This window comes from Kogia breviceps, chromosome 6 (genome assembly GCF_026419965.1).
Source record: "Kogia breviceps isolate mKogBre1 chromosome 6, mKogBre1 haplotype 1, whole genome shotgun sequence".
NCBI lineage: Eukaryota > Metazoa > Chordata > Mammalia > Artiodactyla > Physeteridae > Kogia > Kogia breviceps.
Window position 1 is genome coordinate 66,254,182 of NC_081315.1, and position 16,702 is coordinate 66,270,883.

Here is a 16,702-nt window from a genome sequence, read left to right on the forward strand (position 1 = left end):
GCAAAATAATTTCCAAACCTAGCTTTCACAGTAATCATTGTTAAAATTATTGTGTTTTTCAACCTAGTATCTTATTTATCTGACTTTTTACTTATATGAAAATAGATACCATATATATAAAAGTTGTAAATTTCCTTGTGTATAATAAAAGCTCATATTAATAAATATTCTTCAAAATCCTATTGTAGTGATTGCATCATAAGGAATATTATCCATACTCCTATAAGCAATGAGCATGTATATCTTAGCATACCATTACCAATATTTCTCCTAAATATTTAAAAATCTTTGCAAAGCTTTTCATCAAAAATATGATTATCTTTTAATTATTATATTGTAATTATAAGAGGAGTTGAAATTTTAATATGCTAAATATTTGTATTTCTTTTTTGAATTAACTGTGCATCTACTTTAATGTAGATTTCTTTAACCTATTCTTAAATTTTACATTAAGCTTTTTCTTAATCTATTAAGTTCACTAAGCTTTTCTCAACCTACTTTTTAATTTTTGCAAAAGTTAATCATGCCAGGTATTTTATTTCAGAGAATTTATTTTATTTCTGGGAAGGAAAAAATTCATATAAAATGCAAATATACAAAGATCCCAATGAAATGTACATATACTTTCAATTACATATAAACAAATAAAACTGAATGTTGTGACCTACTTGGTTAACTTAAAATCACAGCCGCTTGAAGTGTTAACCTGAGCTCCAAAGCATTGCTACCAACCCGAGCTAACATCTAGAAGGTGTATACAATTTATTGATACATTGTGTCTTTTAAAATGTGTGCAAATCCACCATCATCTAGAGTAGTATTAAAAAATAAAAATAACACTGCATAGATGTTTATGTTCAAGCAGAAATTAAGAATGGAAAATGTATACTGGTTATAATATATACATACCTATATACACATATATATGGATTGAAGATGACTATGACACTTTCACTCCAGTGCTAATTACATCTTAAGGTTGTTTTTTTAAATTTCACCTTTGGAAAGAATTTTAGATTCACAAATAGGTAAATGGAACGTTAAGCCCCGTAAAGGATTAACAAACAGAGTGAAACTTGATCCATGTGGCTGAAAGTCAAATTGAGTTTATTCATTTATCAAATTATACATTTAATAAATTGGTTTTGAGCCCCTTCAATTGCAAGGCTCAATACCAGACTCTCAGAACTGAAGGATTATGAATTAGAACAAATGACTTCTCCAGTTAGAAATCATGTAACCTTAGTATGGAGAATTTAGTTCATATCTATATAAATGTCTCCAATTGTTTTAATCACATTCTTAGCAATGAGTCTATTATTTCCACTGAGACTCATAGAAAAAAGTTTTTCTAAATCTTCTCCCTGTCTTTTGATAATTCACTGAGGAATCAAGATCTATATCCATGGATGAAATTCACAGATGAGAACTTCATATCTGTGATTGGCAGTCGAAGTGAGATTCAGGGGTCAGACACACAGCATCATTGGCAGAGTTAGGGAATCAAATGAAAAGTCAGGGGATAATGGCCAGTTATGCTTATAATTCTCTGTTTTCCCTGCTTTCAGGCAGAAACACACTCCAGTGGCTGTCACTCATTCTCATTACTGGGACTGTTTCTGCTGGGGCTGGGAGTGACACAGCAGGATATAACTGTCTGAATTGCTAAGCATCCTCCAGGCAAAGACAATAATTAAAATATTGTGATTTCAAAATGGTAATTTTTTACAGGTGGATCAGAAAACAGAATAAATTTTAGTACTGTGCCATGCCAAGCAAAGCATCTTTTTTTTTCGTTGTTGATTTCTTTCTGCAACTTTTATGTCATACAGCCATGCATATGCATGTTAATGTGTGGCAAATTTTCCTACATGCACAGTATACAACTTTAATGTGCATTGTTATGTATCAAAGAAAGACAGCCTTCTATAAAAACTCCTGTGTATGTGTACTATTGACTAATTGTTCCCAAGCACTCACTAGCATACTACACTAATTGCATGTCTCTGAGGCCAAATTAAATGTAATATGTCCTTTATGCATTTGTAGATATGGGAGGCAGTTAAATGAGACTGAAGTAATATTTACAGAATTTCTCTTTTAGCCTAACATAGTGCTAGTATATTAACTTCATTTCATTTAATTCTCACAAAAATTTACTAGATAGGGATTATTATTTCTAAAGCATGACTAAAGATACTGAGTTTCCAGAAGTTATGTGCTTTCCCAGAAGTTAAACAGCTAATATAACGTAGAATTGCGATTTCAGCAGGGTTTTCTCTGATTTCCTGAGCCTATGCTTTTTCAGACATAAATTGCTTAAAGTGATGATTGACCTAGGCTAGACCTAGAGGTGTAAGGAGGTCATTGTTTCCCAAATAGTGATACGTTCTCTTTAAAGTGAGAAGGCTCATCTTGTTTATTCAAGAAATCTGTAAACATTAGGGAACTGATTTAATGGCATCCCTCACCCACGCCACCGCCAAATTCAGTTGTATTGAAATGTAAAACACCAATGCTGGCTGTTCAGCTGGTTGGCTTAAAGTTATTTCACTTCCCTGAACTCTCACCTCTTCTGTTAATTTGCATCAATGCTAGAAGAGTTGTATTTCTCAACCTAGGATATTTGTATAAAATTTGGAGATCACAAACTCAAATGCCTAGAGTTTTCAGAGCTTTGTGAATGAGACTGGATGTGAAAGAATAGGAAGTGCGGGGCCTGTTGGAGGCTGCACGCTCCTCACAAAGGAGATTGTTTTTGAGCCCCTTCAGTTGCAACATGCGGTATCTGGCTCTCAGAACTGAAGGGTTGTGAATTAGAACAGTTGTTATCTGTTCTGATCTGCTTAAAAACAAACAACGACAATGTCTATATGAATTAATCCAACCCAAGGCTGCAAGTTTACAGCAGTTAGTGAAAATTAAATTGTTCATAGATTATTTGAGCACCTTAACAGTCAGTATAATGCTGAAATATTATCAGAATTCAGTTAAATAATACTTAATGGTCCCTTTTCTTAATTATTCCTTCTGTGAACCACACTAGTTTTTTCAAAGAGAATGAAGCAGTGCAGTCACTGATACTTGTTTTCAGAAATGCTCCTTTAAACATAAAAATGCTTTATAGATCTCCATCATTTCAAAGTTGATTTTAGAGATTATAAAGGTTTTAAAGTGTATGAGTTGTTTTCGGCCAGTGGGGGGGTGGGGTGGGGAGGGGGGAGGATAAGAGAAACCAGTAAGGAAGGAGGTACTGCTGGGGTTTCCTAAAGCTAACCCTTAGGTGGCAGGGCCATCAGGGGTGTTAATTTGGCCGTTGAGACTGGCCAGGCTTGTGTCTTCTTCTTCTGTGTGTCCCCTTGAAGGTATGATTTAGGAGAAAAGGCTCCCCTTCCAGGAAAGAGCACAGAGGAGGACCTCTGGGGCAGATTCTCACATGTGGCTCTTTTCCCTTTCCTGGGACTCGTACTCAACCATGATGTGCCTGGTAGCCTCTCTGTGTGCGCTGAGCAGACTCAGACTGTTCTGCGCTTGCTTGGAATGAAAACTCAGGCTCCGCGGACCACTTCTCCATCTTTCATTTTGCTTTTGCTATTTTTCCCTATTCAGCAGTACGATGTGAATAGATTGGATTATGAGTTAATACAGGCCTATGGGTCGTTGCTAGGACAAAAAGCTAGGCTTTGTTTGGGGAATGACATTTGTTTGCTGGCTTTGTCTTGGAAACATAAGAGCCTTTCCCTTCTAAGCAGATTTTTTTTTTTTTTCCCATGTTGAAACCATGGTAAACATTTCTGATTCATTGGGTGGGTAGAACCTCGTGCTAGCTGCATTAGGTACAGTTTACGTTTCAGGGATTCACTAGGAGGCTGCTGATGGGGAATCTTCGGCTGAGCACACACTAATGTGTTAACGTTCCTGTCTTACAGGAGGCGATCGAGATCGGATGACAGCAAATCATGAGAGCTACCTCCTTATGGCGAGCACCCAGAATGATATGGAAGACTGGGTCAAGTCCATCCGCCGAGTCATATGGGGACCATTTGGAGGAGGTGAGTGTATTTTAAAATCATGGGAAAACAGAAAGGTAAGCCAAAACTGTTCATCCTTTCCCCCAGCCCGTGTCACTATCAGCACCTACTTTCAAATGGAAGAATGTTAAAATAAATAGTAAACTACTAATTTATTTGTAGACACATATCTAAGTAACTCCTAGTTCAATTTAGATCAAATATCATTAATAACCAACCTTCTTCCACGAATATTTTGAATTATAAAAAGGGATAATATTTTTCTTTTATCTTGGATGTTCCATTTTACTAATAATACAGTTATGAGCCTCATATCATAAATGTAGATTAGTTAATAACCTGTAGATACAGGGCAAAAAAACATTTTGACTATTAGGTTTGGAAGAGATTTCAGCCCCCAGATGCTCAGTGGTATCAAAGAGGACTGGCAAAGCATTGGATGAAAATATGCTGGTAATCAGAGTGACAAAAAAAAAAAAAAAAGCTTTGCAACTCTGCAATCAGGAAAGTATTTGTGGATTTGATAATAAATTTCTTTTAAAATTCTTAGCTAATACAGTGTAGAGAATATATCATGTGAAGAATAAGCTACATGGTGCTATGAATAGAGCTAAAAGGAAGAAGGAAGGATAAAAGATGTGATCTTTTCTATCAAGTAATATAGAGTGATACAAGCAGAAAACATATTTAAAGAAAAAATCCAGTAAATGGAATCAAATAGATAAGGACCCCAAAATATTCATTTATAACCAACATGTATTTCTAGGAATGTAAAGCCTATTTATTTTATGTTGATGTAGTTAAAATAAATGATATAAATCAAATTCATATCTATTAAAGCAATTAGAACTTTCATATTTATTTTATATTCTCTTTTGTGTATTGTCAGCCCCCTGAATTCAGAAGTGAATTTTTTTTCCCTTAACATATCAGATGCTTCTTAAGCTGACTGACCTCTTTACATTTTAGAATAACTTCAGAAGTTTAGTTTAAAAAGTTGAAAAGTTAAGTTAAAGTTAAAATAGTAAAGATTCATGGAAGATATGTTGATATTTTACAAGAGTAGTGGTACACGTCTGCAAACTGTCTGTCCTTTAGCAGGATCTCCTCTTGGGGGAGGGAGAGGTTCCTAAACAGGGTGACCATTCATCCCAGTTTGCCTGGTAACAGTGTAGTTTACTACTGTTATCCCAGGCTAATTATTGACAGTGCTACCTCTCACCCTCCCGGTGTTCTAGTTTAGGTGACAACTTGTATGGTCACCCTATTCATATACTAAAATGGCTAGTAGGTGACTTCAAAATGTTTGAAGAGGCCGGTGGGCTGAGATCCCATTCCAGTGCCTTAGCAGAGGGGTCCTCATGACTATTCATGAGAGATACATACTCAGCTGCGAGAGGTCTTCTGCTACCCTCAGGGTCAAGGATTTATGGGGAAGCCTAAGGATATGTCTTTTCAAATTTGCTGTTTCCCCTCCATTATCAGGTTTCTGAGGCTCCTGAGTTCAGGAAGATTCTTAATATCTGCTGAAAGTGGTACTTTTGTTGAAGGATTATTTCTATCAAGGATTATTTTCTCCCATTCCTCCTCTTCCATCTGTGCTTTTCTCAAGAAAAATGAATGATATCCAGTTTACTTCACCAAATCAGTGGCCACAGGAGGTCCTGTCAGCCCAGGAGTATCACAAGTGATCCTAGTGGGATCTATGTGTTAATCTTCAAATTTATGAACCTGGAAGGAATACTCTAGTAGCTGAGTGGTTTGTATACTTTATCCTGCAGAATGTGCTTCAGGGATTTTGCAAATGCCTGATTCAAATTTACTTTTAAAGAGATATATTTTAGCATAGAACACTTAAAACAGAAACAATACTCTGAAGAATAAATCTTCTACTGTCCTCTTCGTTTTAATAGAAGAATGTTAATGAGATTGTAAGGCAAGCTCTTAAAGTACTCATTCAATTTGCAAGAAATCTTTTGTGATTCATCTGAACATCGGAATTTCCTAAAGTTGTTAGAGAATACACAACCAAACAGAATGCTGACCCTGATAGAAAATTGCAAACGTCACCCATAATCTCATGTTTCAAATGTTTGTATTAATATAGCCCCTCTATATTTACTGATTGAATTTTTAAAAAATGTTACAAATTTGAGTTGTAAACAATAAATTTATATAAGTGAGAAACCTTTTATTTATCTTATGCATTGGGGTTCCACTTAGTATTTCATTGAAAATAAGTTTTTCAGCAATTAAGAATGTTTTACTTTATTTTTATTTATTTATTTTTTAACATCTTTATTGGAGTATCATTGCTTTACAATGGTGTGTTAGTTTCTGCTGTATAACAAAGTGAATCAGCTATACATATACATACATCCCCATATCTCCTCCCTTTTGCGTCTCCCTCCCTCCCACCGTCTCTATCCCACCCCTCTAGATGGGCACAAAGCACCCAGCTGTTCTCCCTGTGCTATGCGGCTACTTCCCACTAACTATCGATTTTACATTTGGTAGTGTATATATGTCCATGCCACTCTCTCACCTTGTCCCAGCTTACCCTTCCCCCTCCCCAGGAATATTTTAAAACCACTCTATTAGTTCAGCCTCACATTTTGTAGATTAGGTCATTAAGACCCAGAGAGAATGAATGACTTGCCAAGTGTCATACTGTAAGTAACATAAGTAGGAAGAAAACTCGTGTGTTTTCACTGTGAGCTTCTTCCTGCTTTATTGCACAATAGCTGATCTATTATTTCTACTGTGGTAGTGAAAAACCCACAATTACAAGTCCATGCCTTATTGTTAGTATATTCTTCAGTATATGAAAAACAAAAGTGTTTAAAAGTTGATAAGTAGGATGAATAGAGTTGAGTCCTTCAAAAATATCTGAATTAATACCATCAAGAAAGTGAAAAGACAACCCACAGAATGGGAGGAAAGTATGTCCACATAATATGTCTGATTTTGGACTTCTACCCAGAATATATAAGTAACTCTTAACAACTCAAAAATAAAGACAAATCAAAATTTTGACCTAATTAGAATCAATTTAAAAATGAGCAAAGAATCTGAATAAACATTTCTGTAAGGAAAATATACAAATGGCCAATAAGCACATGAAAAGATGCTCAGCATTATTAGCCATCAGGGAAATACAAATGAAAAGCACAGTGAGATACCATTTCTTTCATACACACTAGGATTGCTAGAATCAAAAAGGTCCATAATAACAAGTATTGGCAAGGATGTGGAGAAATTGAACCCCCCCCCCCATATTGCTAATGGGAATTTAAAATATAGCTGTTTTAGAAAACCGTCTGACAGTTCCTCAGATGATTAAACATAGAGCTACCATATGACCCAACATATGCACTTTTAGGTATATACCCAAGAGAAATGAAAAACGTATGTCCACACAGAAACTTGCACATCAATATTTATAGCAGCATTATTTCTAAATGCCAATAAGTAGAAACACCCAAATGTCCATCAATGGACAAATAGATACACAGAAAGTGGTATAGTCATACAATGGATTGTTCAGCCATAAAAAGAATGAGGTATTGATGCATGCTACAATGTGAATGAACATTGAAAACATTGTGCTAGATGGAAGAAGCCAGTCAGAAAAGACTATATATATATACATATATATGTATGTATATATATATATAATATCATTCTATTTATAAGAAAGTACAGAACAGAGAAATCCATAGAGACAGACAGTAAATTTGTGATTGCTTAGAGCTGGGATGGGGAAATAAGGAGTTTGCAGTGGGTTGGTAGCCAAAACATATGAGATCTTTTTTTGGGTGATAAAATATTCTAAAATTAACTGTGATGACCATTGCATATATCTGAGTATATTAAAAACTATTGAATTGTACACTTTAAACAGGAGAATTCTATGACATGTGAATTATGTCTCAGTAAACCTGCTAAAAAACTCCTGAATTGTCATAATTGCTTTTCATTAGAGAATACATTTCCCCTTCCTATCTTAGTCATAGAATCCAAGACAGTTAATCCTAAATAAAAACCTATTGGCGAGACCCCTCCGGTCAGTCGGATGGAGTAAACGGGTGCTCGAATCCTCCAGCACCCACTTTCTCCACCTGGTCACAGATCTCTAGAGGGATTCACTTAAGATGGCGGAAGAGTAAGACGCGGAGATCACCTTCCTCCCCACAGATGCATCAGAAATACATCTACAAGTGGAACTGCTCCTATAGAACACCCACTGAATGGTGGCAAAAGACTTCAGACCTCCCAAAAGGCAAGAAACTTGCACGTAACTGGCCGTGTGGATTAAAGGCTCTAGGTGCTCCAGCCAAGCATCAGGGCTGTGCCTCTGAAGTGGGAGAACCAACTCAGGACACTGGTCCACAAGAGACCTCCCAGCTCCACGTAATATCAAATGGTGAAAATCTCCCAGAGATCTCCATCTCAACACCAACACCCAGCTTCACTCAACGACCAGCAAGCTACAGTGCTGGACATCCTATGCCAAACAACTAGCAACACAGGAACACTCCCCATCCATTAGCAGAGAGGATGCCTAAAACCATAATAAGCCTACAGACACCCCCAAACACACCACCAGACATGGACCTGCCCACCAGTAAGAAAAGATCCAGCCTCATCTACCAGAACACAGGCACTAGTCCCCTCAACCAGGAAACCTACTCAACCTACTGAACCAACCTTAGCCACTGGGGACAGACACCAAAAACAACGGGAGCTACAAACCGGCAGCCTGCGAAAAGGAGACCCCAAACACAGTAAGATAGGCAAAATGAAAAGACAGAAAAACACACAGTAGATGAAGGAGCAAGGTAAAAACCCACCAGACCTAACAAATGAAGAGGAAATAGGCAGTCTACCTGAAAAAGAATTCAGAATAATGATAGTAAAGATGATCCAAAATCTTGGAAAGAGAAGAGAGAAAATGCAAGAAACATTTAACAAGGACCTAGAAGAACTAAAGAGGAAGCAAGCAACAATGAACAACACAATAAATGAAATTAAAAATACTCTAGATGGGATCAATAGCAGAATAACTGAGGCAGAAGAATGGATAAGTGACCTGGAAGATAAAATAGTGGAAATAACTACTGTACAGCAGAATAAAGAAAATAAAGAAATAACAGCAGAATAAAGAAAAAAGAATGAAAATAACTGAGGACAGTCTCAGAGACCACTGGGACAACATTAAATGCACCAACATCGAATTATAGGGGTCCCAGAAGAAGAAGAGAAAAAGAAAGGGATTGAGAAAATATTTGAAGAGATTATAGTTGAAAACTTCCCTAATATGGGAAAGGAAATAGTTAATCAAGTCCAGGAAGCGCAGAGAGTCCCATACAGGATAAATCCAAGGAGAAACACGACAAGACACATATTAATCAAACTATCAAAAATTAAATACAAAGAAAACATATTAAAAGCAGCAAGGGAAAAACAACAAATAACACACAAGGGAATCCCCAAAAGGTTAACAGCTGATCTTTCAGCAGAAACTTTGCAAGCCAGAAGGGAGTGGCAGGACATATTTAAAGTGATGAAGGAGAAAAACCTACAACCAAGATTACTCTACCCAGCAAGGATCTCATTCAGATTTGATGGAGAAATTAAAACCTTTACTGACAAGCAAAAGCTGAGAGAGTTCAGCACCACCAAACCAGCTTTACAACAAATGCTAAAGTAACTTCTCTAGGCAAGAAACACAAGAGAAGGAAAAGACCTACAAGAACAAACGCAAAACAATTAAGTAAATGGTAATAGGAACATACATATTGATAATTACCTTAAATGTAAATGGATTAAATGCTCCCACCAAAAGACACAGACTGGCTGAATGGACACAAAAACAAGACCCATATATATGCTGTCTACAAGAGACCCACTTTAGACCTAGGGACACATACAGACTGAAAGTGAGGGAATGGAAAGAGATATTCCATGCAAATGGAAATCAGAAAAAGCTGGAGTAGCAATTCTCACATCAGACAAAATAGACTTTAAAATAAAGACTATTACAATAGACAAAGAAGGACACTCCATAATGATCAAGGGATCAGTCCATGAAGAAGATATAACAATTGTAAATATTTATGCACCCAACATAGGAACACCTCAATACATAAGGCAAATGCTAACAGCCATAAAAGGGGAAATCGACAGTAACACAATCATAGTAGGGGACTTTAACACCCTACTTTCACCAATGAACAGATCATTCAAAATGAAAATAAATAAGGAAAAACAAGTTTTAAATGATACATTAAACAAGATGGACTTAATTGATATTTATAGGACATTCCATCCGAAAACAACAGAATACACATTCTTTTCAAGTGCTCATGGAACATTCTCCAGGGTACATCATATCTTGGGTCACAAATCTAGCCTTGGTAAATTTAAGAAAATTGAAATCGTATCAAGTATCTTTTCTGACCACAATGCTATGAGACTAGATATCAATTACATGGAAAGATCTGTAAAAAATACAAACACATGGAGGCTAAACAATACACTACTTAATAACGAAGTGATCACTGAAGAAATCAAAGAGGAAATAAAAAAATACCTAGAAACAAATAACAATGGAGACACGACGACCCAAAACCTATGGGATGCAGCAAAAGCATTTATAAGAGGGAAGTTTATAACAACACAATCCTACCTTAAGAAACAGGAAAAATCTCGAATAAACAAACTAACCTTGCACCTAAAGCAATTAGAGAAAGAAGAACATAAAAACCCCTAAATTTAGCAGAAGGAAAGAAATCATAAAGATCAGATCAGAAATAAATGAAAAAGAAATGAAGGAAATGCTAGCAAAGATCAATAAAACTAAAACGTGATTCTTTGAGAAGATAAACAAAATTGATAAACCATTAGTCAGACCTATCAAGAAAAAAAGGGAGAAGACTCAAATCAATAGAATTAGAAAGGAAAAAGGAGAAGTAACAACTGACACTGCAGAAATACACAAGATTATTAGAGATTACTACAAGCAACTCTATGCCAATAAAATGGACAACCTGGAAGAAATGGACAAATTATTAGAAATGCACAACATGCCAAAACTGAACCAGGAAGAAATAGAAAATATGAAAAGACCAATCACAAGCACTGAAATTGAAACTGTGATTAAAAATCTTCCAACAAACAAAAGCCCAGGACCAGATGGCTTCACAGGCGAATTCTATCAAATATTTAGAGAAGAGCTAACACCTATTCTTCTCAAACTCCTCCAAAAGATAACAAAGGGAGGAACACTCTCAAATTCATTCTATGAGGCCACCATCACCCTGATACCAAAACAAGACAAAGATGTCACAAAGAAAGAAAACTACAGGCCAATATCACTGATGAATATAGATACAAAAATCTTCAACAAAATACTAGCAAACAGAATCCAACAGCACATTAAAAGGATCATACACCATGATCAAGTGGGGTTTATTCCAGGAATGCAAGGATTCTTCAATATATGCAAATCAATCAAAGTGATACACCATATCAACAAACTGAAGGAGAAAAACCATATGATCATCTCAATAGATGCAGAGAAAGCTTTTGACAAAATTCAACACCCATTTATGATAAAAACCCTGCAGAAAGTAGGCATAGAGGGAACTTTCCTCAACATAATAAAGGCCATATATGACAAACCCACAGCCAGCATTGTTCTCAATGGTGAAAAACTGAAACCATTTCCACTAAGATCAGGAACAAGACAAGGTTGCCCACTGTCACCACTCTTATTCAACATAGTTTTGGAAGTTCTAGCTACAGCAATCAGAGAAGAAAAAGGAATAAAAGGAGCCCAAATCGGAAAAGAAGAAGTAAAGCTGTCATTGTTTGCAGATGACATGATACTATACATAGATAATCCTAAGGATGCTACCAGAAAACTACTAGAGCTAAGCAATGAATTTGGTAAAGTAGCAGAATACAAAATTAATGCACAGAAATCTCTGGCATTCTTATACACTAATGATGAAAAATCTGAGAGTGAAATTAAGAAAACACTCCCATTTACCATTGCAACAAAAAGAATAAAATATCTGGGAATAAACCTACCTAAGGAGGCAAAAGACCTGTATGCAGAAAATTATAAGACACTGATGAAAGAAATTAAAGATAATACAAATAGATGGAGAGATATACCATGTTCTTGGATTGGAAGAATCAACATTGTGAAAATGACTCTACTACCCAAAGCAATGTACAGATTCAATGCAATCCCTATCAAACTACCACTGGCATTTTTTACAGAACTAAAAAAAAAAATTTCATAATTTTTATGGAAACACAAAAGACCCCAAATAGCCAAAGCAATCTTGAGAAAGAAAAACGGAGCTGGAGGAATCAGACTCCCTGACTTCAGATGATATTACAAAGCTACAGTAATCAAGACATTATGGTAGTGGCACAAAAACAGAAATATAGATCAATGGAACAGATTAGAAAGCCCAAAGATAAACCCACACACATATGGTCACCTTATGTTTGATAAAGGAGGCAAGAATATACAGTGAAGAAAAGATAGCCTCTTCAATAAGTTGTGCTGGGAAAACTGGACAGGTACATGAAAAAGTTTGAAATTAGAACACTCCCTAACACGATACACAAAAATAAACTCAAAATGGGTTAAAGACCTAAATGTAAGGCCAGACACTTTCAAACTCTTAGAGGAAAACATAGGCAGAACACTCTATGACATCAATCACAGCAAGATCCTTTATGACCCACCTCCTAGAGAAATGGAAATAAAAACAAAAGGGACCTAATGAAACTTAAAAGGTTTTGCACAGCAAAGGATACCGTAAACAAGACAAAAAGACAAACCTCAGAATGGGAGAAAATAGTTGCAAATGAAGCAACTGACAAAGGATTAATATCCAAAATGTATAAGCAACTCAGGCAGCTCAATAACAAAAAAACAAACAACCCAATCCAAAAATGGGCAGAAGACCTAAATAGACGTTTCACCAAAGAAGATATACAGATTGCCAACAAACACATGAAAGAATGCTCAACCTCATTAATCATTAGAGAAATGCAAATCAAAACTACAATGAGATATCATCTCACCCTGGTCAGAATGGCCATCATCAAAAACTCTAGAAACAATAAATGTTGGAGAGGGTGTGGAGAAAAGGGAACACTCTTGCACTCCTGGTGGGAATGTAAATTGATACAGCCACTATGGAGAACAATATGGAGGTTCCTTAAAAAACTACAAATAGGGCTTCCCTGGTGGCGCAGTGGTTGAGAATCCGCCTGCCGATGCATGGGACACGGGTTCATGCCCCGGTCCGGGAAGATCCCACATGCCGCAGAGTGGCTGGGTCCGTGAGCCATGGCCACTGATCCTGTGCATCCGGAGCCTGTTCTCCGCAATGGGAGAGGCCACAACAGTGAGAGGCCCATGTACCCCCCCAAAAAAAAACTACATATAGAACTACCATACGACCCAGCATTCCCACTAGTGGGCATATACCCTGAGAAAACCATAATTCAAAAAGAGTCATGTACCAAAATGTTCATTGTAGCTCTATTTACAATTGCCAGGACATGGAAGCAACCTAAGTGTCCATCAACAGATGAATGGTTAAAGAAGATGTGGCACATATATACAATGGAATATTACTCAGCCATAAAAAGGAACAAAATTGAGTCATTTGTAGTGAGGTGGATGGACTTGGAGTCTGTCATACAGAGTGAAGTAAGTCAGAAAGAGAAAAACAAATACCGTGTGCTAACACATATATATGGAATCTAAGAAAAAAAAGATGTCATGAAGAGCCTAGGGGTAGGATGGGAATAAAACACAGACCTACTAGAGAATGGACTTGAGGATATGGGGAGGGGGAAGGGTAAGCTGTGACAAAGTGAGAGAGCGGCATGGACATATATACACTACCAAACGTAGGGTGGCTAGCTAGTGGGAAGCTGTTGCATAGCACAGGGAGATCAGCTTGGTGCTTTGTGACCAGCTAGAGGGGTGGGATAGGGAGGGTGGGAGACGCAAGAGGGAAGAGATATGGGGACATATGTATATGTATAACTGATTCACTGTGTTGTAAAGGAGAAACTAACACACCATTGTAAAACAATTATACTCCAATAAAGATGTTAAAAAAAAAAATCTATTGGCTTCCAACCTCCTTCCCACTGCTCAAAGATTGTTGTGGTTGTTGATTAAATGGCATCTGTAAAGACATTTGGAAGGTGACTTTTCATCCTGATTTATCAAGTTCTGTTTACCACCTTCGGATACATTTTAAATGTGTTTATTGTAGAGAGGGCATTCCATTGTCTATATTGCAGTTCTACAACCTGTGTTTCTTTTTTTTTTTTTTTTTTTTTGGTATGCGGGCCTCTCACTGTTGTGGCCTCTCCCGTTGCGGAGCACAGGCTCCGGACGCACAGGCTCAGCGGCCATGGCTCACGGGCTTAGTTGCTCCGCGGCATGTGGGATCTTCCCGGACCAGGGCACGAACCCGTGTCTCCTGCATCGGCAGGCGGATTCTCAACCACTGCGCCACCAGGGAAGCCCTACAACCTGTGTTTCTAAATAAAGTTTTTCATGAGGCACTGAAGTTTATTCAGGTTGTTTTTACATGTAAAATATTCCCTTTACCATTTCAATATTAGACATTTGATTAAAACATAGGTGACACCTGAGGAGTTTGCTTAGTTTTTTAATATTTAGAAATTAAAAACTGGTAAGTGAAATTATAAAATATAGGGCTTTGATATTTCTTTTTATGAAAAAAAACCAAAGTTACTACAAATACTCAGATGAAGGAGGGGAACCAGGGGAAATGCAAAATGTAAACATCCTCTCTTAACAACCAAGCCTGATAACTTAGTTCAGTATTGAATCTTGATACCTCCACTTTCTTTAACTGATTAACCTCCCTGTAAACAGATGCTTCCCTATTAATGATGCTGAGAAGCACATGGCTCCTGCTTAAAGGTCAAATCCAGAAGTTGGGATGTCAAAACGTGTATTTAACTTTGGAAAAGTTTAGGGTTCTGTTTTTGTCTGTTTTGGTTATTCTTGTCTTTTTCACTGGGTTTCTGTTCGATTGTTTTTGAGGCAATGTATATGGAAGTACCCAGCCCCGGATCTGGGGAGGGTGAAAATTCATTAATTGTTCATTAGATCTGAGGGCAGAGCCTAACTTTAGCTATTAACAAAATGAGGTCGTTCCTGTGTATTTCTGTCTCCTTAGGAAAAGAGTTGAGTCAGAGACTTACCAAGGCAGTAAAAATACTGAACGTGAATAATCCGCATGATGAGTAATTAGCACATAGGCAAGCAGTGGTTAATTAAGAAGCTATGTGGTCTTGCCTCTGACACAGACCACTGTGTGATCTGTGGTAAGTGATATTACCCCCTCACCTTTAGGTTCCTCACTTGTGAAATAACGTTGGACAAAACTCTTTTAACTAAGATTCATCCCAACTCCAAAGTCCTGCGATCACATGTGTTCCCTCCATACCAATTCTCAGAGAAGTGATGTTTTCAGTGGGCCAAGGTGCCTCTTGTCCAGCGCTGCCACTGTCTTGGTGGGACTGAGTTATACTTCACAGTTCCTTATTTTCCTAGCAGCCTGCTGTGACACAGAAGGCAAAAACAACGGTCGAACCATGTGGCAGAAATAATAATGATTCCCTCAGTGACAAAATTTTACCTATCTGGGCTTGCTAGTCAGAGTAATGATGTTTCTAAAGGGAGTATCTTTGTAATACTCTTCACAGCTTTTTTTAATGCTCCTGCTAAATAGCTAGGAAGGTACCCAGAGGCCTTAGGGGTCAGTTGGGGTTAAAGCACTAGCATTCCAAATGTGCTCATGGAACAGCCAGGTGGATGAATGATTAACCCAGTGAGTAAATTGTTCAGTGACTGGGACCAAGGGGGTTGGTAGACGTAGGGGCTGGGGTGCAGCGGGTGCATGCATGATCAGGGGAGAAGATGAAAGCAGGATTGGTTCGAAAACTATAGGCAGACAAATACATATGTATAAAAACGTATAAACACACACACATATGAGTTAACTTGTTTTGTGGTTATACCTGTAGAATCTTTGCTGCTAAATTTTGAACAGTTTTCTATTTCACACACATACAAATACACACATATGTTTTAACGATATGCACATTTACATCAGCACTCACAAATAGATTCAGTTGCAAAGTATCTGGAAAAAAAATCTTGTGTAGGAAGAGAATAAATGCAGAAAGGAAGGGGCAAAAAGTTGACCCCCTCGGGGCTGCGTTTGGGGCTGTTTGGTTTCTGGAGGGACTGAGGCAGCCAGCTGTAAAGGTATGTACAAGACCAGAGCCGGCAGGGGAATCACTGCAAAGGCAAAGGAAGAAACTAGGGGTTCAGGCGGCCGCGGGGCACTCCCCCTGCTCCCCTCACACTGTTGTGACTGCACCTGCTGCATGTGACCGGCGGGCACTGAAGGCAGCCGCAGCCACAGCGTGGTGACGAGGCAGCTGCAGCCCTGCCAGCTCCCGCCCAGCTCTCATTGAGAAAAGGGGAGCAGGACCTAGCGGGGGAGAAGCTCCCTGCAGAGCTGCTTCCTACACGGATCCGAGGAGGAGCCTTTCCCGGAACGGGCACTGGACTGTTCTGA

The 16,702-nt window shown here is 37.7% G+C and overlaps 1 protein-coding gene and 1 long non-coding RNA gene across 7 annotated transcripts in view; one reads left to right on the forward strand and one right to left on the reverse strand.

The window, feature by feature from the left end:
• ARHGAP24 (Rho GTPase activating protein 24) overlaps positions 1-16,702 on the forward strand; it is a 771,354-nt gene that overhangs the window by 686,078 nt on the left and 68,574 nt on the right. For all 5 annotated transcript variants that reach the window (XM_067035989.1, XM_059066405.2, XM_059066406.2 and 2 more), the window contains one exon: positions 3,930-4,052. In XM_067035989.1, the coding sequence (XP_066892090.1) occupies positions 3,930-4,052 (123 nt within the window). The remainder of the gene's footprint in view (positions 1-3,929; positions 4,053-16,702) is intronic.
• LOC136794366 (uncharacterized) overlaps positions 1-16,702 on the reverse strand; it is a 135,540-nt gene that overhangs the window by 78,820 nt on the left and 40,018 nt on the right. The gene's annotated exons all lie outside the window — the stretch shown is intronic.